This window comes from Balaenoptera physalus, assembly GCF_965194825.1.
Source record: "Balaenoptera physalus genome assembly, chromosome: 8".
Taxonomy (NCBI): Eukaryota; Metazoa; Chordata; class Mammalia; order Artiodactyla; family Balaenopteridae; genus Balaenoptera; species Balaenoptera physalus.
Genome location: NC_138887.1, coordinates 78,020,637 through 78,041,896, shown reverse-complemented (window position 1 = coordinate 78,041,896; position 21,260 = coordinate 78,020,637). Strand labels below are relative to the sequence as shown.

Below are 21,260 nucleotides of genomic sequence, written 5' to 3'. Positions count from 1 at the left end.
GGGCCAGAGCATCTTCTGTCCGACCCCAGGCCCGGGCTGACCTCAGCGAGGCCCCGTTGGGGATCCCAGACCATGTGTGAGGCTGGGGCCCCGTCTGCGGCTCCCTGACACAGAGCTGCCCCTGCCCGCTCAGCCCACTGCTCGCAGGGCCTTTGCCCCACAGACTGTCACATGGAGATACCCTGGCCTGAAAGCCGGGCGTCGCTCCCCCCCTTCATCTCCCACATCCAGCTGGTATGTGGTGCTTGCCCACCCTGCCTCTGACAGCTCTCCATGCCCAGCCTCTCCTCCCCAAGCAATGACCTCCTAACCGGCTCTTCCATACCCTTCCCTCCCCAGCCATAGCCACACAGAACCTCTCACCGGTCCTCAAACTAATCCAGCACGGCAAGCCTCGTGCCTGTGCGTTCACTGTTCACCCGTACACCTCTCCTCTCCTCGGGGTCCTGCATCACCCAGATTACCCAACCAGAGAGCACGCATCATGTCCCGCTTCTAGTCCTGTGTACTAGGTACTAGGTGCCCACCCTCCTCTGCTGCAGTGCATCACTCTGCCCCACGATAAACATGTATGCCTGCCTCTGGCACGGACTACACCCTTAGACCAGAGCAGGGGGTATAAGTCAACATAAGCAAATGTTTGACGACTGAAGGTCCTCGCGAATGAAGTGGAACTGGAGCTAGGACTTTAGCTTGAAGACAGGTGGGGCTGGAGCCACAGGGGGAAGGGAGGGAGGGCGTCTGGGTGAGCAGTCTGTGGGTGACGCCGGAACAAATGCCCAGAGACATTCAGGAAAAAAGCAGGGCATCAGGAAAGAGCAGGGGAAGGGGAGGAGAAAGAGCTGGAACTTCCCTCTGAGGAGGGAGTCCTCTGGAAAGTTCCCAGCAGAGGACTTCCATGGTAGAGGGGTGTTGGGAGAAGGCAGGTGCACGGAATCAGCATCAGGGCCTTCCTGTGGTTCTGCCTGCAGAAGAGAGAGGCGTGGCCGGGCCCTCCGGAGGCCTGCTCAGATGCCTGGCTGGTCTGCCCCTCGGTGGCCAGACCTCGATGCACTCTCTCGCTGTCACCTGTGACTCCCCACCCCGGGCCCTAGTTTATTCATTTCTGTACGTGCAGTGGGCCAGGCTAATTCGGCCTAATCCCCACCAGCCCCAAGGAGATGTTTGCGTGCTCAGGTATTTACAGCCGCAGCCTGTGGATTAAGGAAAGAATGGGAATTATTTTTCCAGTGGGGAGATGGGCATACTTTCTCCGGGGCCCGTCACAGACGAGTGGCTGGCCAGTCCTCCTCGGGCCTCTCAGAGCCCACCTGGAGCTGGGGTGTCCCGGACAAAGGGGCTGTGCTCCGGGGAAATGCTTGCTCGTGAACCTCCTACAGAGGGTAGCAGGGTGAACTTCACAAAGTGTTCACTGTCTCATTGCCCAAGTCCCTCCACCTGGCTCATTAGGCCCTCACCCCAGCCCCCTGTGAACATTAAAGTGTGACTTGCTCCTTGGTGGAAACGGAGGGGAGGTGGAATTAGTTGTCTTAAACGATGTGGCTGGACGTGCCTAAACTCCACTGCAAACTTGGCCTCCATTCCAGGTTAAAAGAGGCTTTTCTGGTGAGGGCATCACCTCGAACAGGGAGCCTTGAAGACTGGGAAGCCAGTGCCCATTCACTGCAGGAAAGAAGAGCCATGCAGCCCACCAGGAACAGGCGTCTGCAGAAACAGCCACCCTGAATTTTCCAGCAGAGGGGAAAAAGGGCAGCTTGCCATTTAAGCAACATTCAAAAGATTAAGGGCAAAAAAAGCTGCCTGGGGAGTTTATAAATGGGTTTTCTCATTCAGGAGCCCCTCCCAATTGGGTGACATTTTCCAAAGATGAAATTCACTTCCTTTGGATTCTGGGGTAGCTGACCAAAGGCCTGGGGCGAGGAAGGAGGGTGGGTGGGCACATTTCCTCCAGCAAGCCTCTCTCCTGGTGGGTGAACGTGCAGCACAATCAGGGATTAAGGTGACCCTTGAACAACGTGGGTTTGAACCGTGTGGGTTCACTTATACACGGATATTTTTCAACAGTAACTACTACAGTACTACGTGGTCCATGGTTGGTTGAATCTTTGGATGCAGAAGAACGGCGGATATGGAGGACTGACTATGAATTATACACAGATTAACGCCTGTGCTGCTCAAGGGTCAACTTGTACTTTTAGCTGGATTCTTAACATCTTTTGCAGGAGTGAGGTGTGTGAATGCCCCCGACCCACCCATGGACTGCCAGCTTCGAAGCCCTAATTTAAAAGGACCAACATTTGATTGCTGGCAGAGTGACAGTCCGTCATCTCCAAGGATGACATCCATTCAACGTGAGTTATACTTTGGTTCCAGGGACCGTGTGAGGCAATGGGTCAGTGGTGAAGTACCCTAGAACAGCCTGTCCTTATGGGGTTAGCCGCTGAATGAGGAGGAGATAGTAAACAAAGAATCACACAGACACATTTGCACCACATTTCACTGAATCTAAGATGCCATCAGAGTCACCATTATTTTTTGTATCACTAAGAAAGGACACAGGCTGGCAATTAAGGCCTGACACATCATCGACTGCCATAATGCATCAAAATGTCAGAAATGTTCAAATGTGGGGCAAGTTTGCATCTCAAAAGCAATGAAATGGGATACGTAAAACCAAGAGGAGGCCTGTGAAGGAAAGAATTAACATTCTGTGATGGAGGATGACAAGGTGGGCAGGGGACCATGAGAGCAGACCTCTATTTAGATAGCGTGATGAGGTCAGGAAAGGCTTCCCTTAGGAAGTGATGGTGAAGTCAAAACGTGAAGGGAGGGAAAAGCAGGGACAGGATGCAGGGCCTTATAGGTCATGGGAAGGTCTGGATTGTAGTCTCTGTATTAGTTTGCCAGAGCTGAGTAACAAAGTTCCACAGATTGGGCAGCTCAAACAACAGAAATTTATTTTCTCACAATTCTGGGGGCTGGAGGTCCCAGATCAAGATGTCGGCAGGGTTGGTTTCTTCTGAGGCCCCTCTCCTTGGCTTGTAGATGGACATCTTCTCCCTGTGTCTTCATGTGGTCTTCCCTTCGTGTGTGCCTGTGTCCTAACCTCTTCTTATAGGGATACCAGTCAGCTGGATTTGGGCCCAACCATATGACCTTCTTTTACCTTAATTACCTCTTTAATGGCCTTATCTCCAAATACAGTCACACTCCAAGGTACTGGGGGCTAGGACTTCAGCAAATGAATGTTGGGTCGGGGGAGTTGGGGGAACGGCACAATTCAGCCCAAAACAATCTCAGAGGACTGGGAATCCACAGAAGGTTGTTAAGCAAAGGAATGATGTGACTGATCTACTCTTTTAAAGATCACACTGGCTTCAGTGAAGGAACAGGATTGCAAGGAGGTGGGGACAGGAGCCAGAGGCCAGCTGGGCCATCACAAGTGTCCAGAACAGCGATGCTGGTGGCTAGGATAAGGGTGAAAGTGGACAGACTTGAGAAACAACTTCGGGAAGGAGCCCCACGACCTCCTGATGGATTGAATGCGCTCCTGGTTTGAGTAACTGGGTAGATGGTGCTGTTTGCAGAGCTGGACAAATGGGAGGAGGAGGATGGTGCTTACAGAGCTCTCCCTGCCAAGCTCAGCCTTTGCCCAGGTCCCTTCCTGAAGGCAGCAATGAACGTGACCTACAGGTCATGGGAAAGCCCTTAAGTTAAACTCCCTGTGCCTTGCTGTCCTTCCCTGGCCTCTCAGTCCCCCATCACCACTGCCACCACAAGCCAAGAGGGGCTGGTCTTCCCACTGCAGTCTGCAGCGCAGCCCATCCTCACTTTGCGCTCTGGGATGGAGGGAGTGAGGGGAAAGTCAGATGGGCAAGGCAAGGCCAGCCCAGTGGGTCACCGATGGCAGACTGGGTCCTGTAGGACACAGCCATGCTGGGGCGGCGGACTGGTTACTTACGGCAGGGGTGCATTTCTCGGCCCAGAGTTGCCTCTGCTTCCCCCGGGCACAGCTGGAATGTGGGTCACCTGACAAGCTCGCTGATAGGCAGGACCTATCACCCTCCCACACACATACTCGTGAGGGCCCCAGAACCCTGGCTCCCAGCCAGAGGCCGCACTGAGAAGCCTGGAGATGGGCTGTGAGTGAAGGCGGGCCTGGTTCTGCCGTCTACATGAAAGAAAGGCTTCAGCCTTATCAGAACAGCCCCGCTGTGGACGCCATGCCCAGGAGGCCCCAAACACCAGATCTTCCCCAGCGACCACGTCTGTACTGCTAGGTGGAAGAAGACCAGGCCAGGCTGAGAGGGGGCCCCGGCTCTGGGTCCAGGTCTGGGCCTGGAGGCTAAACCTCCTTGGATTCCCTCTCTGTCTTACGTGGCTAATCATGAAAGCCCCAAGGAACTCAGTGACCAAAGGGATAGCGGGTGGAGTTTCAGGAAAGGAAAGTGCTTTGTCTAACTGCCAGGCCTCTGCCTTCTCCTTCAGAGGCCCAGCCTTCAGTGAGCTCTGGAGAGTAGGAGAGGAGGCCCTGGGGTCCTCTTTAGCGAGGTTGCAGTCCCAAGGCAGAGGAGCAAACCATCCCTTGCTGCAGGGAGATAAAACACCCAGTCTTCGACCAAGCAAACAATAGCAGAGCAGGGCGGCGGGGCGGGGTGGTGGTGGTGGTGGTCTATGTGGATTCAAGGATCATTGTAGGACCTGAATTTGTGCAATCAGCATTTTGTTCCAAGGACAGGATGACACCCAACTGCTGTTCCCGTCAATTACCCTCAACAGACCGAAGGAAAATAGTTTACATTTTGTCCAATGCCCTCCACACGAGAGTGAAACCAGGGCTCATGGTAAGCCTGGGGATTCTGCGAGCCCGGGCAAGGTTACCTCTCAGCCCGTGGAATTTCGGGCTGACTGCCTTCAGAGCCCACCCAGGATCTGATGCTCAGGGTTCCTGGTGCTTCTCACGGGCCACGTGGCTACATTCCTGGGCTCCCTCCTGACACCAGCACATCTGGGAAGGAGTCACTGTCACTCTTTTCTCCCCAAGTCTTTGGAACCCACAAGGCTGCTTCCTGTCCGTGGGGGTGGGGTGTCACCCAGATGCGGAATCTGGGCACGGGGCCACCTGAACAACGGCGTTCAACGGGACAGCACACCCAAACATGTGATCATGCAGGAAGGGCACGATGAAATTGAACCACCCTGCATATCCATCCACCTAGCATACTCTGAGTATCCCTTTGGGTCAGTCTCTGCATCCCTGGTTCTGGGGATGTAAGATGAATGGGGCCTCATCCTGACCCTCCAAGAATCTTTGCTGGGCCGGTCACCAGAGAAAGACCTCCTGCTACCCCTCAGGACAACCCTTTCATGTAATCGACCACAGAACCATGTCTTCCCTGGAGACATGAAAACCGAGGCTCAGAGAAGGTTCAGCAGCAGGCTGGGACAAGAACACAGGGCCCAGTGGTCCCCTGCCCATGTTGCCCAGAGATACTGTCACCCTACCCCGTGCCCAGCTTCACCTGGGGTTCCGGCCCTTTCTAAGACCCTGGCTGCAGTGAGAGAAAAGGTAGAGGGACCAATACACTTGCAAACAGACCGAGTAAGGCCTATTATGGGTTGAATTATGTCCCCCCAAAAGATCTGTTGAAGTTCTAGCCCCCAGTACCTCAGAGTGTGGTCTTATTTGGAAATAGGGTTGTTGCAGATGTAATTAGTTAAGATGAGGTTAGCGGGGTAGGGTGGGCCCGCAATCCACATGACTGACGTCCTTATGAGAAAAGGAGACACAGAGGGAGAAGATGGCCATGTGACACCAGAGGCAGAGATTGGAGTGATGCAGCCACAAGCCAAGGATCACCAAGGATTGCTGGAAAACATCAAAAGCTAGAAGGGACAAGGCAGGCTTATTCTCCCTGTGGGTTTCAGGAGGAGTATTGCCCTGCCGACACCTTGATTTTGGACTTCTGTTAGGAGAACTTCTGCTCCAGAACTATGAAACAACACGTTGCTGTGGTTTTAAGCCACCCAGTTTGTGGTGCTTTGTTGAGACAGCCCTAGGAAACTAAGACGAGGCCCAAGACCTCAGGCCCTTGTCCCTGGAGAAGACCCCTTGGCCAACACACACACACACACACTCTCACACACACACACACACACACACACACACGACAACTGTGGCCACTCTAATGCACGAGCACACTGTAAATCCCTAGAAGTCCCTTGCATGGTATCAGCTGGCTCTGGGAGTGAACTACACGCCTGTACCGGATGGCGGTGAAGCTGCAGTTTTCCCATACGCTCCGTGACTGAGACTGGACCCAGCTCCGGGGACTGGAGCCAACTTTCCTTCTCCTCCCTCCCTCCTGTTGGTCCCAGGGAGCCAGGCTCCTGGGTCCCTGGAGGCCCGAGGGCTCGGTACCTGGCACACGCTGTAGTGTTCGAAGAGGGACAGGAGGCCGATGTCGCTGCGCGAGGTGATGCCTTTGAGCAGCATGATATTCCCGTTCCCAGAATCCAGCTCAACCACGTCGTTGAAAACATTGGACACGGCTTTCCCGGTCAGGAGCAGATTGACAAGTTCCTGTTGATGAGAGAAAGGGGAAAGGCTTGTCAAGGGGAGATGGGGAACAAGAGAAGAAGGGCGGAAAAGGAAGGAAGAAGGCAAGAAGGGCGAGAGACTGAAATCAGAGGGGCCTGTGACTTCAGCATTCCCACAGCCTTCAGGGAAGCTGCCAATTCTGCTCATCAAAGTGACTCTGGGAACTCATCAATCCTTATTCCACAAGCATTCACTGGGCGCCAACTGTGCCCAGGACCCTGTGTGGGGGTTGGCTGGTGGGCGGGGGGGTGCGGGTCCCGCTGGAGGGAAGAGTGGCTCCTGACCTCGGGCGTCCGGGTCTAGAGGGGGGACCAGTGCGGGCCTGCACGCCTGAAGCACAATGTAGGATGTGACTGGGGCTATAACAATGTGTGCACAGAGCACTGGTGGCCCACACGGACACAGGACCACATGACTGAGTCAGAGTCGCTTTGTGGAGAAGCGGCATTTGGGTGGGTCTTGAAGTCTTGGATATTTTTTTAATAAGCTTTTTGATTTTGAAATAATTTTAGAGTCAAAAGAAGTTGCAAAAATAGTACAGAGAGTTCCTGTGCACCCTTCACCCAGCTTCCCCCAACGATAACATCTTACATAACCAGAGTGCATTATCAACACCAGGAAGCTGACAATGGGGTGACACCAATAACTCAGCTCCAGGCTGTATTGGGATTTCACCAGTGAGGGCGGGGTCTTCAAGGGGGAAAGGAGAGGAGAGGATAGCAGGGGCAGAGAGGAGAAGGCAGGCGGGCCCCAGCCTGGGTTCCCGCTCTGTCTTTGCCTCTGTTGGCTGCATGGCCGCATGACTCATGCCTCGCACCCGACAGGCCAGCAAGCCTGCCAACCCCAGAACCAGGAGACGGTGACTTGTGGAGCTCTGACTCTCTGGCCATCTCCCGGAGGCACTGGGTTGGCTGCAAGGGCCCTTCCTCAAGCAGAGCATCCAGGGCTCCAACCTCCTGTCAGGAATGCGGAAACAGGCTCGCAGCTGGGAGAGGATTTGCCCAGGCCACACAGCTGCTTAGTGACAGAGCCGGACTCCCACCCTCACTTTCCGGCTCCCTTTCCAGTGTCCCTTCCCTCTCCCCTCGCTTGTTACCCTCAGGGTACCACCTGGCCAGCCAAAGATTCAAAACGGAGGGTAACCGCTAAGTACGCGCTGCCCTGCTAAGGAAGGATACACGCCAGCCCAGCCTTAGCGCTGGGGCAGGAGCTTCTGTCTAACTCCTTCTGCCAGGGCTGGCGCGTGCGTGAGGCCAGCCCGCAGGAGTCTCCTCCATGGTACGTGGGAATGGCCATAACAGCCCTTGCCCATCATAAACTCTGGAGGGCAGAGTTCACAGAAGTGTTTTCCCTGGAATTGTGAGAGTGGTGCACAGGTTAATAAATCCCTCCGTCCACACCAGGATCCCTGCCCCAGAGGTAGTAAAAGAGGTCCCTCTGATGGCCGCAGAGGGGCCCTCATTGGAGGGAGATACCGAGGGGGCCTCATTGTGTTCTTGCAGAGGAAACGAGAAAGAATTTGGAGGAAATGTCTGCTCTGAGATACTGTACCTCAGGGCCAGCAGCTGCCTAAGAAAGGCATGGCCTTCTTCAGACACATTCAAGTGTTCCCAACTGGTTTTCAAGGGGGAGAAAAGGTCCTGCTCCCCATCTGGGGTGCGTCTCAAAACCTTCCTCGAGCAGGAAGGCTCCTCAAAATGGGGGAGAAATAGTGACTGGACGCTCCCTGCCCCTCGACTCAAAATCACACAGTGGCAAAGCTTAGCGGTCATCTGGTTCCTCACTACTCAAAGTGCAGTCCGTGGCCCAGCAGCATCACCCTTCCTGGAAGTCTGTTAGAAATTCAAAAGCTCAGGCCCTAGGTTACCGGGCCCACTGAATCCGAGCCAGCTCTTCAGCAAGACTCTGCGGGCCCCGCGTGCACATCAAAGTTTAAGAAGCACCGATCTAGTCCAAATGCTTCATTCTACAAACGAGGAGATCGAGGTTTAGGGAGGCGAAGAAAATCGCTCCAGCTCATGCTGCAAGTGAAACTGCCAACACAGCTCAGAATCCAGCCCCAGACTCTGTTCTGCATCCTCTGTGCGCTGCGTAATGGCCCACCCCTGGGTCACATTGCTCTCTGACAGTGCGTCGGGAAGCTCCCACGGGGAGGACAGGCACCCAGAGCAGGAGCTGGACCACCACTGGCCGTCGCTCAGCCTGAAACCTTTCTCCGGGGGCTAGGCAGCAGCCAACGTCACATCTCCTTGGGTGCCTTGGACAAACCACAGGCCCCAAGCTGGCCCTTGCACGGTGCCCAGGTATGTTTTCAGGACTGCCACAAGTGAGCCAGGACCCCTAGGACAACTGGGTCCTCAGCTGGGCCCAGCAGCCAGAGCAGTTCCGCCCAGCCTGTCTGTGCTACACACGCCGCCCCCAGATGCACTGAGGGTCAGATTTAACTTTGGACCGGTGGCCACTCAGGAGGCCTTGCCATGCAGAGAAGGGCTCAGACAATAGTCATGTGTAGCATTTGGCTCCCAGTCCTGACACTCGCTGATAGGGTCTGAAACAGATCCCTTTCCTCGTGTCACCAGGTGACTGGGAGGATTGATGACAAGCAGTTGTGCTAAGGGACCCCCTGCCCTCCACGAAGCCACTCGAGGGCCCCTTTGTGAAGATGCAGAGGGGTGGGTCGTCATAAAGACAATGTGCTATACAAACGTAGGGTGCCATGGCCGTCGTCCCCCCAGCTGGACCTGGGGCTCCCAGCCTAGGCCGGGGCTCCGGGCTGGGCAGCACCTGGCTCTGCCTCTCTTGCACCTCCTGCAGCTCCGGGCACACAGATCGGGTACAGCAAACTCCAGAAACAGAAGTTAACCTGAGTTCCCTTTCTAGGTCCCCGTGAGGAAGAAGCCCAGCAGAGGCGGAACACGAAAGCTGCTTGGGGAGTACTGGCAGGGGCAAAGACAGAAGGCAAGAGGAAGGGAAAGAAGCGCCTGACTGCCCCACGCCCCACTGCGGCCCTGACCTGCGTGCAGTATCCGTGTGCTCCAATCAGGTGGCTGGTGGGGACGTCGAAGTCCTGGCGGACACTGGAGAGCAAGAAGAAAGGGCTGTTAGCACACCTCTGCCTGACTCAGGATGCCGGGCAAACCTCGAGGGTGGCCAGGGCCTCCCCTCGGGTTCCAGGCTGAGGCCCCGAATTCCAGATTTGGCGGGAACCTGAGCCTCTGTGCTCTGTGCCCTCCCTGGGGCTGGAGCCCGGGGCTCGTTCTGCTCTGGGCAGTGGCCTCCACTCTGGCCTGCAGAGGGCCACCAGGCCCTCGGCAGACACCAGAGGTTCGTGATGGAAGCGTGCCACAGCAGAAAGGGCCCTGGGTTTGGAATCCACGTCCTGCGTTCACACTCCAACTGTCGCTTACTAAGGGTGGGGACTGGGACATCCCCTGCCATCTCCAGTCCGCGGTCTGCAAGTCGGTTAAATAGGAGGAACGGCCTCTAATGCCTCCTTGAGTTCTAAAACAATAGCTGCCACCACCTGGGCATAGACCCTGTACCAGGCCGAGTACAACTATTATTCCTTAAACCCTGAGAGAAAAACCAAGGCTCAGAGAAGAATTGACGTGCCCAGGGCACTCAGCTCGTGGGCGATGGAGCTGGCGGGGGACCTAGCTGCCAGTCTCCAAGGCCTGTGCTCCCCCCACCCTAGATCACCACTGTGGCTCCACCTTCAGAATGGGGTCCCCCTAAAGGCACAAGGTGAAAAGCCCCTTTGCCAAAAGAAACCCCACCAAACTGAAAGAAAGAGATTTCTAGGGCTGTACGCTACTGGGGACCAGAACGGTGCAGAGTGTCATGTCAGCAATGGCCCTGTCACATGTGAGGTCAGCAAGCCCCTGCCCCCAAATCTCAAAACTATCCTACCGTCTAGAAAGCCCACCATTAGGACATTATTATTCCTTTTACCCCAAAGTAAATTCCTCGGGAGACCAAGCGTTATTGTTGAACAGAGCCGTAGGACAGACGGGTAACAGGAAAGGAGCTCCCACCTACAGACCACGCTCAGAGGACAGTATTTCAAACCTCCAGCCACCCAGTGAAGTAGGAATTACTTTATTTTATAGACATGGAAAGAAGCCCAGAGAGGTAACGCCAGGGGGTGATGTGAGGCCAGGAAGCTGGCTCCCCCACTGCTGCCCACCAGCACGGGCTGTGGCCTGGCCTGCCCCCTACATCCGCACCCCAAAGACAGCGCCGAGGGGTGGCCCAGAGGTAGGAAGAGGCAAGCAATCATGACGTTTGTTTTTCCTTTTAGTGGAAGAGAAGAAAAACCTGGTCTCACTTTTATGCTTTAAATCTAAATCTGCCATAAGTCCACAAACCTAAAACACGCACTCCGTTCCCAAACGAACTTAGAAACTCAAGCTCCATGACTCCATAGGAGAAATGCTTTCTTGTGGATTTTACTAACCGTGGCCGAACAGGGACGGTTTGTGGTCCACACGAGAAGACGGGCTGGGTTGACACTGCAGCGCCCAGCCGAGAACCACGCAGGCCGGGGGTCCTCAGGAAGGGCCTTGGAGGCTGGCCTGCCAGAAACGACCCAGTGGGCCTGGGAAGGGACCGGCTGGGGGGACGGGGGACAAATGGATGAGGCCGGCGTGTGGCTGGCACTGGCTTGGGCAGAAGAATTGATGGAAACGCTCCCTGCGGCATATATACCGGCATCTTCTGAAGGGAAGAAAATAGCCTCCGAGGAGCCCTGGGTGGACTGATAAGGATCGCTGGCCCCAAGCCACCCCGAAGCTTTCAGAAGCAGTCTGATCTTCTCACAGCCTCGTGTTCACCCAGCGGGTTTGAGCGCCTGCGTCAGCTGAGAGCAGAGGGACGGGCAGAAAGGACAATAGGAGGAAATGGTAATTGCATCCTTAGGTGCAAACACGATGGGAAATTCAGAAGTAGGCTCAGATCTTAAAAAGGAGGAACATCTGTATTTCATACTAGGGCATTTGGGAGACGCCAAGGAGCGGCTTATGGCTTAAGAGATTTACAACTTTGGCAAATCTAGATGCCCAGACCTCGCTCTAGGGGAAATCCCTGGAGAGTTGAGTGTGAGGAGTCCTGGAGCAAAGAAACAGCGGCTTCTGCTCTGCCCTGGAGAGGAGGCGATTCACACGGCAGGGCCATCACCAGACCAGAGTTCTAGCCTTGTCTTGCCGTGTGGCCACAGACCTCTCCTCTCTGGGGCTCAGTCTCCCCTTCTGCAACATGAGGGGCTTGCACAAGGGCAGGCAGTGTCCTGGGCGCAGGGGCTGAATCCACAGAGGGGTTGCCTGAGCTCTAAGGTTCCTACTTTCTGGGCTTCTGAGCTACAAGCTGTGATGGGCCCTCCCCTGGGACTGACCATTCCAGTCTAAAGAGCAGCTTATTCCTTCCACAGTCCTCCTGGGAGCTGGACAACACTCGGCCCCAGAAGAGTTCTGCATAGCCCGAGGACCCAGGCACCAGGCTGGGTGAGGGGGAGCCAGGGCCTGATGAAGTCTGCCCTCTGAGACTGTCCTGCACTGGGGAACACTTTAGGGAACAGGAGCTTGCCTGGATTTTAGACTGCAGGAAGCACAGAGTTGGGGGAGCCTGAGTGGACTTGCCCAGGGCATGGAAACTTACGAGGAAGGGCTTGGCCATGGCTGCCCTGCCGCCAACCTCCTCAGCATTCTGGAAGCCAAGGGCCAGAACCTGGACCAATGGTCTGGGGTGATGGCCTGACCCTGGGGGTGTCCAGTCCACCCACTGACAGAGGAAGGGGCTCTGCCCAGGATGCCAGCAAGGACGGCTTCTCCCAGCTCTGCCCCCATCGGGAGGTCCCAGAGACACTGCACTGCACCAAGAAACGAAACAAAGAGGACATCAGGGCTGGCAGAGCCTCCGGGGCCCAGCATTTTGCAGATGGGAGAATGGACGGCTAGAGAAAGGACACAGCTGGCCCAGGGCTAGTGACAGGTGCCAGCCCACATTCAGGCTGAAGCCGGTCCTAGAACTCCACTGCCTCTGTCCAGCCCGCCCTCTGGCACAGGGCTCAGAGGGGCAGAGGTTCTGCCGCTGAGCAGCTTACAGCGCCAGAGCCTTGGATCCGCAGAGTCTGCGGTCTCAGACGCTTTCAGGGACACTGTCCTCCCTAAAGTCTTGTGAGGTCAGCGGGCAAGAGCGGCCATCCCTGTTCTACTGAGGGGGAAACTGAGGCCCAGAAAGGAGAAGGGACTTGTGGGCACACAGAGTCAGGGACTGTGTCCCTGGCACCAACATCACACTGTCTAGGGCGGCCTGAAACACGTGATAGTCAACCCGGCCGGCCAGCTCCAGGCAGGTCTCTGAGCCCTGAAGCCCCACTCCTGGTCCCCACCCTCCCCGGCTGGGACACAGCTTGTCCCTTCCCTCTAAAGCCTCCCCAACACACGACTGAACATATGAATCTGGGTATTTTGTGCAGAAATTTCTGAATAAGAAGGAAAATATGTCCAAGTGGCCTAGAAATATGGTTCTGGTCTACAGCCAAAACTCACCTAAAATCAGTGTCCACGAGAGGAGGGGTCAATGGCCAGCTCAGTCCTGGACTTGGCTGAGTGACCTCGGGCAAGTCAATGCCTCGCTCTCAGCCTGTGTCTTCATTTATAAAACCAGAGGTCTGGAGCAAGGGGTCTCCAGGGACATTCCAGGATGTGAACAAGTGTGCCTGGTCCACGACTCTGATTTTTAAAACATCATGCCTAAAATAGTTGGTAATTAACCGGGGAGGACCCAACCAGCCACCTCCCCTCCACCTGACCTCTAGGGCACCAGGCCCGGGGCACCACCACATTCCACTGGGCCAGCTCCTGCCTGTCGCCCCCAGGAGACCCTCCCCCAGAAGCTGCGCCTTCCACTGCACTCCCTGCCACCTGCAGCAGCATCCAGAAACAATCACCCATTGTTTGGTGGGACTTCTACTGACTCTCGAGGACAATATCAACAGTGAAAGGACAGCTGTGGAACAACTAAGAGAACGTGGGCTCTGAAGTCAGGGAGCCTGGGATTCAAATCCAGCTGCTGCCACTTACCGGTTGCTCCCCTCTCTGAGCCTCAGTTTCCCCACCTGTAAGATGGGTATGAAAACGCCTCCTTCTATTACAGATTGCTGTGAGAACTGAATGAGATGAACTATATAAAGCATTTGACATTTGGTAGATGTCACTTCCTTTTTCCTGAGATACCAGCAATAACAACAACAACACAACAACAAAACAATGACTGAGAGGTCATGATTCCTGCAACCTCCACTATTCGTATCACGGCCAAAAACCCAGAATAAATGGAGTCTCCACTCCCAGCGATTGAACTGCGGCCATGAATATCTGAAAAGGATTTGGATGTGGCAGATATTGACTGTTTTCTCAGGAATGTCGCCAGGGAATGGACAATGAGTCAGAACACCTGGGTGTCAGGCCCCCTCTGCCACCTGCGCTGTGTGACCTTTGGCAAATTGCTTTCTACCTCTGAGCCTTGGGTGTGTCATCCCGTGATGGGGATAACAATAACCACCTCAAAGAGTCGTTGCAATAAGGGCTGAGGCCGTAAAAAGGCCTTGCAAACCACAGACAGCTCCACAGGTTAGAGGGCACGGGTATTATTTCCATTCTGCAGGCACGGGCCCTAAAAAGGAAGGGGACCCAGGAAGCAGGGCAAGGAGCATGGATGGAGAGAGAGGGACCTGCCTGGAGGAAGGAAGAGAAAGCAGAAATGCCCAAGCCCTTCCCCCAATGCCTTCCACCTCACCTCTCCCAGTCCTCTTCCACGTGCCAGCACCTTCCTTCCAACTGTGCCTCGAGGAGCCCTTCCCTGCAAACCCCTCTGCTAGACTTCGCCTGCTTCGTTCTTGCTGCCTGCCGCAACCCGTATCCCACATAACGCTCAGAGCCCTGCTAACTGTCACCTCCTCCACAAAGGGACACCTCCCTTGCCCCAGAGAGATGTGCCCCATCTCCCTGCAGACATCCCCTTCCTAAGAGCGCCCACCCCCTGCTTTTCGGGTGCCAGTCCTGCACCTCCAGGCAGCAAGGGCTTGGAGGGCCTGGGTTATGTTGTGTCCGTCTGGCCCCATGGTGCCCAGAACTGGGCCCTAACCCTGCAGGTGCACAGCAAATGGGCCCTAAATGATGTGAGCCTGCCCACACCCAGCCCTGCGGAATGGCCTCCGGAAGCTGGGTCCCAGGCCGTGTTTGGAGGCAGGCAGAAGCAAGCTTCCCACCCAAATGGCTGAAGCTGGCCTGGAACAAAAGATTCTTTCCAAAGGTTAGTGGCTTGGGTGGGATGGGGAGGGTGGGAGGGAGGCGCGGGAGGGAGGAGATATGGGGATATATGTATATGTATAGCTGATTCACTTTGTTATAGAGCAGAAACTAACACACCATTGTAAAGCAATTATACTTCAATAAAGATGTTAAAAATAATTTTTTTAAATCAAGTTATGTTCACCTTTGAAAAAAAAAAGGTTAGTGGCATTATACAGCAGCAACTAACACAACAATGTAAAGCAATTATACTCCAATAAAGATGTTAAAAAAAAAAAGGTTAATGGCCTCTCCCACCTCCTGAGGCCTATCGTCTCTACGTGGGCACCTGAGCAAGCCCTTCGTGGAACAAGGAGGTATGTATAGCTCTGGGGTGAGTGGGTAGGGGTGCTAGATGCACCAAGCGTCAGGAGACTCTCCCAGCTCTCTCACTCACCCCGGCGTGGCCTGGGCTTGGTCGCCCTTCTCTGCATCCAGCCCTCAGGCTCTGTCTATGGGCAGACCTGCTGCCCTCAGCCACACCCCACTGGCACTCACGGGCCATGATTTGCCATCTCAGCAGCCTGGGATCAGACTATGCCGGCTGAAATGAGGTGGAGAGTGAAGCCGGTGGACAAGCATCAGTTTGGTCTGGGACTCCCTGGGGTCCTGTTTCCCATTCTCCCTCTAAGTGGGCAGACACAGCTGACCAGCGCCTGTCATTCCTCCCCTAGCCCAGGAAGGGCAATGCGGGCACAGGAGACTCGGGTGATGGTGTCAGCTGTGCGCCAATCTGCCCTTAATTCTCAGAACCTTGGTCCCCACAGCTGCAGAATGGGATGATGGTCCCGGGCCTATGGGCCTGTCCCTTGGGTTGTTGGCAGCCCCCAAAGCCTGGGGTGGGCTGTTCCAGGCCAGCCTCAGCTGCTTGGGCAGGACACTTGCTTCTGCCTGCCTTCAAACATGGCCTGGGACCCAGCTTCTGGAGGCCGTTCCACAGGGCTGGGTATGGGCAGGTTCACACCATTTGGGGCCCGTTTGCTGTGCACCTGCAGGGGCCCAGGGCCCCTCCCTCTCTCCTCCGCCTCCAGCTGAGGCTGGGCCTCCCGCAACTGCCTTCCTCGGGTTGGGGGAGCCAGCCGGAGAGCTACAGGATGGAGCTCCGCTCACTGCACGGGAGCTGGGGGCTCCCAGAAAAGGAACCTGGGCGAGGAAGGAAGGTCAGTCGAAGGAAGTGGGGTCTGGGTGGAGCATGTGCTGCTTCCAATGACAAAGGTGCCAGCAAGCCCTTTGGGTCTGCCTCCCACCCACCACCTCAGCCTCCTCAGACACGTCTGCTGAAAGCGCTCACTAGCACGGCCTCCACCAGAATCCAAGTCCAGATTACAGGTGACTTGGAATTCACTGAGAAAGTTCCTCTCCTCCTGTTTTCCAGCTATAGTCCAAAGAGCCTGGCATGTCGGGAGGGAGGGTCATTTACCATCCTGCCCGGTCTCCCGCGTCCCACCTGGAAGACCCAGGGGAGAAAGGCCAGGCTCCGTTCAGGGCTGCAAAGCAATTGTTGTCCGTATCGAGCCAGGGTACCCGGTCTGGGCGGTTCTGTCTGCACCTCCCATCCTGGGCTGGGAGAGTTTAGGGGGTGCGGCAGGAGGGTGGAGGAGAACGCTGACAAGTATCCTATCTTTTCCTTCCCCCAGCACAGCACATCTAGGACCACCAAAAACCCGGGCTTCTCGACCTGAACAGCCCCCTGCTCGAACCCTTACGCTGCCATCCGCTGGCCCGCCCAGCCTCCCTGAGGTGGACTGGGGCTTCGTCACTGCTTCTCTCCACTTCTGAGAGTGGCCTGCGGGGCCTCCAGCAGGCCCAGATCTGACTCACCCCCGAGTTCAGGCCTGCTCTTGGCTCCTTGATACGTCTCACACCTCCAGCTCCTGACTATACAGCCCATCCCTTCCCCAGCCAGTGGGGTAGGTCCCTGGGGGTTTTGACCACCTTCCGGGGGAGCCCCTGAGTCTCACCTGCCCCACAACGGCTGCGGCCTGGGCCTGGCCACCACGAGGCATCAGGAACAGCGGCAGCCCGAGAAAAGGGTCCCTGGAGCCCGCCGTGCAGGAGGCTCCCCCGAGAACACGACAGAGACAGAGGAAAGAAGAGAGAAGAGACAGAACGGGGGACACCAAGTCCCAAAGACACTGTCTGCGTTCCTGGATCCAGCCACTCCCAAAGCCCTGGGCTTTTGATATGAATCAATTAATTGCGTTGTTTTCTGCTTACGCTGGCTAAGAACCGTGCTTCTGTCACTTGCCTTCGCCTGACCAACACTCACAGCTGGCTTTCAGTTCAAGGCTGTTTCACTGTGTTGTTGTTGTTTTCCCTCTGCTGGAGACGGTTACAAAGAACACAGAGCCACGTGGTGTGGAGGCTTCTCCACGCCCCCAGTGCCTGGCTTGTGCTGCTCGAAAATCACTTCGGCAAATGACAAAGTACCGCCTATTTTGGACTTTCAAGATTGCCCTTGGGCATCCAAAGTTGCCACTGTAATGAATGCCAAAGGTCTACTGAATGAAAAGGTTTTCTTCACAAGCTGTCTCCTCTCACCGCCCAGGCCTAAGTCACCCGGGGTGGCGGTGGGGAGCAGCGCCCGAGCCCTCCCCTGGGCCGAGGGGCTGGCCCACCCCTGCACTGCGCTGTGCAGGCCTGGCTCGGAGCTGGCCGTGACCCCAGAACCTTGGGCATCCTTGGGGCTTGTGAGAATGCGCTGGGGAAAGTTCTGGGCCATGCGGTTTGGAAAGCAGGGGAACTAGGAGAACATGAAAGCCTGTATGAAATTTACTGTAAGCAATTCGAGATCTTAGGAAAGAAAATAGATGGCTTGAAATCAAGCAGAAAATAATGAAACCTTCTCAAGCCTTTGCACTCAGCCTGGGGTAAGCAAAACTCAAAGGCCAGCTTTGACACTGTTCTTTCAGCCTCTGAGGGTGAAGTGTCCAGGCTGCACTCTGCTGCATTTGTGTCTGCCCATGGCGCCCTCACCCTGGCTCCACCCAGGGCTGGGGACAGCCCGTGGACAGGAGGCAATGACTCTGTTGTGACAGCTGCCCCTGGGCCTCAGGCATGAGTCTCAGAGCCTTGCTAGGAGGGAGGGACGGCCACGCGCTCAGTCAGACTCACACTCCCGCACACACACAATCAAGTCACCCTTCGCACAGTCTCAGACACAACCACCAAAACCCACATCATCTCACACCAGCCCCTCAGACTCACCCATCTCCCGTCCACACACGCCCTGCCACAAACGCACACATACTCACACTGTGTTCGGCTGCGTTTCCCAGCCCCTCCTCCCCCAGCTCCGCTTCTCCTGGCCGAACAGCATATGATTTGAGAGACTTGCTCTCCTTTTTGGGCTACCGGGTCACGTTTTCAACTGCCCAAAGTAGCACCAGATCACCCTGAAATGGTATCAAAGGGTTCAGCAAAGCTAAAACTGGACCCCAGAGCAGGAAGGCCCTTGGGATCGCCTGGTCCTGTGGTTTTTAAGCTGTGTTTGCAGAACTGGGGCTTCCCCCTAAGAGCAGTCTCCCAGCACCAAGGAGGACCCATCACCCATTGCAGGACGTCCCTGTGGCCATGTCTCCACCACGAGGCACCAAGCCAAGACTGAGGGCAAGACAGGACAGCATGGGGCACAAGAGGCTCCTGAGCACAGCTGGGAGAGGATGGGACCAGCAGCGGCCACTATCCGAGGCCTGCCAAGCACACAACATGTATTTCTTCGTTTAATCTTGTGAGGCAGGAATTATCATCCTCATTTTACAGAGTAAGAAACTCAAGCTCAAAGGAGTTTGGAGTCAGGCCTGAAACCAAATCTGTTTTATTCCCAAGTTCAGGTCCTTAAACAGCAAACCCAGAGAACCCCGTCTGGGACGAGGCTGCCTGGGTTGAGCTGTGTGACTTTGGGGCAAGTCACTCGCCTCTCAGAGCCTCGTTTCCTCACTTGAAAGACAGAGATGGTGATGGTGATCGCAATAGTGACCCCTAACAGGGTTGCCGTGGGGATTAAATGCGTCTCGTGTAAAATGCTCCAGCAAAGGATCCGGCACACAGGAAGCTTACTAGATGCTGGTTGCTATCCTTACTGCCGATGAGAATGTCCTCTATGCTGTCTTCTCAGAAGAAGGAAAGGGAGGCCACAGGAGTAAGACAACTCCCACCAAAGCACTGCCGGGGCCAACGCTAAAGCAGGTCTCTGTGCAGGTCCTCCTGGAAGGCAGGGGCCAGGCTGCCCATAGCTGCCCTGGGAGGTTTCAGAACCACTGGCCTCCAGGACCCAGGGAAGGTCCTTGGGGGCCCTAAGCAGGAGAGACTGTCTTTATATATTCTCTCTGGGGACAAGGGGAAGGAGGGGACCCCCACCGTGTTGTGTGTGTCTGTGTGTGTATCCATGTGTCTCTGTGTATGTCTCTTTCTGTGTCTATGTATGTCTCTTTGTGCCTGTGTCTATCTGTGTGTATCTGTGTGTCTCTGTGCGCGTGTGTGTCTGTGACTAGTGGAGGGTGAGGGGCGTGGCAGCGCTGTGACTTCAGGCCCATGGGCACGAGGCTGTGCCAGTCCAGCGAGGTAGCCTCCCCGACACAGACGCCCCACAGGTGCCACGACCTAGGCAGGGACTGACCCCTGCGTGGCTTGGTTGGATGGGGCAGGGAGGCGGCAGAAACAGCCCCAGTGCTCCAGCTCTGGACAACGTGAAGCACAGCCTGGACAAGGGGCCCCGAAGGCCCCTCAGATGGGCAGGGCTGCCAGAGCAGCTCCCTAAGGAGCGTGCGTGTGAACAGGGTGCCCGGCCCCCAGGCTGACAAGCCCCGTGGCACCTAGAGCAGAGACACTGTGCACAGAGACCTTGACCCTCAGAGCCAAGGGGCCCCCATACAGATGGGGAAACTGAGGCCAAGAGGATTGCAAAAGGGCCTGGCCCTCCTGAGAGCTCAGCTTCCCCTCAGGGAGCTCAAGGGTCTCACCCACACACCCGTCAGCCCAGGGATTAGCAAACCCAGGCCAGGGGAGAAGGCAGGGCGGCTTACGGTCGCCGTGCACGTGAGCCCGGCCAGGAATGAATCATATCATTATGGCAGGATTAGAAGAAAAATGCCATTAGAAAGTGCACACACATGCATTTAATAAGGTCAGTAGCAGCCAGCAGCAGGCAGGCTAGCAGCACGAGGCTGCAGAGCCCCTGCCCTCCTCCTCCCACCCGCACCAGAGGCCACGGGGAACTCGGACAGGGCCCGCCCAGGACCGGGAGTCGGGAGCAAGCGTCTCCTTCTGCTGGGCCTCCCCAGACTGGGCTCCCCATGACTACTCTTTCCGCCTCCCCAGTTCCCAGGGCCCGCCTGCTCAGAGCTGTTCCCAAATCTTCCCCAACACCACACACCCCTGCAAAGTGCAAATTCATTCCCCCAGGTCTCCACGCCCTCTGGGGTCTGCGCTCTGCTTGGAAGTGGATGGGGCAATCGATTGTACTTTACAAACCTATTAATGTGCTATTAATCTGCTACCCTCCCTAGTGACATAATGCCCAGGTGACAAATACAGAAAAGAGGCCTAGAAAGCTCCTAGGGAATGAGGGTGATGGCGGAACTCCAGCTCTCGGGCAGCCCGGGAGGCCGCGTTTGATTAAGGATGCATGGAGTCCAAGCCGGGGACCCAGCCTCCCTGCTCCCCCGGCCTCCAAGGCCCCGGGGCACACTCAGCTCCTCAGGGTTGGCCCTAGACACGAACCTTGAAGCCTTCGGGACTGCCTTGGCCTACAGCAAGTTCACAGGGCCCTCAGTGATCTCCCAGTTCTTATGTCCCCGCACATGTCTCGAGGGAGTCCACGTGTGTGCTCAAGTACGCGCCCGTTGCAGTGCCGCTGGGACACCAGGGAGGCTGTAAGCTCTTTGGGGGGTCCTTTGGATCTGAATCCCGTGCACTCCCCAGCACACGTGGGGAGACGGAGGAGAAGGTAGCACTGAACACACATGTACGAAGAATGTAACTGTTCTCTCTCCCCTGTCCAGCCAACTGCCCCTAGTCCACTGCTTCATTCATCCATGCTCACTACGCACCCACTGTGTGCCCAGCTCTGCCCTGGGCTCTGGGGAGGCAGCAGTGAACCAGACAGACAAGCCCGGCTCCCGGAATTGAATGAGGAAGATACTCACAGCTCTGTGGACCTGGACAGGATGGCCGACAGGGTGAGCAGGACACATCCGTAGGGGCCTGCTTCAAACTGGGAAGAGGAGAGAGGAATGAGAACCCATCAAGTGTCTGCACCTCCCTCCTCTCACTTCCTTGGGGACCACGACGCAGGGAGCAGCCTGACCCCG

The 21,260-nt window shown here is 56.0% G+C and overlaps 1 protein-coding gene across 1 annotated transcript in view; it reads right to left on the bottom strand.

The window, feature by feature from the left end:
- The window catches only part of MINDY4 (MINDY lysine 48 deubiquitinase 4), a 120,346-nt gene that overhangs the window by 13,985 nt on the left and 85,101 nt on the right, over positions 1-21,260 (bottom strand). Inside the window, exons 13-15 of the mRNA XM_082471816.1 lie at positions 21,096-21,163; positions 9,615-9,678; positions 6,422-6,583 (exon numbers count right to left, since the gene is read on the bottom strand). Coding sequence (XP_082327942.1) covers positions 6,422-6,583; positions 9,615-9,678; positions 21,096-21,163 — 294 coding nt within the window. The remainder of the gene's footprint in view (positions 1-6,421; positions 6,584-9,614; positions 9,679-21,095; positions 21,164-21,260) is intronic.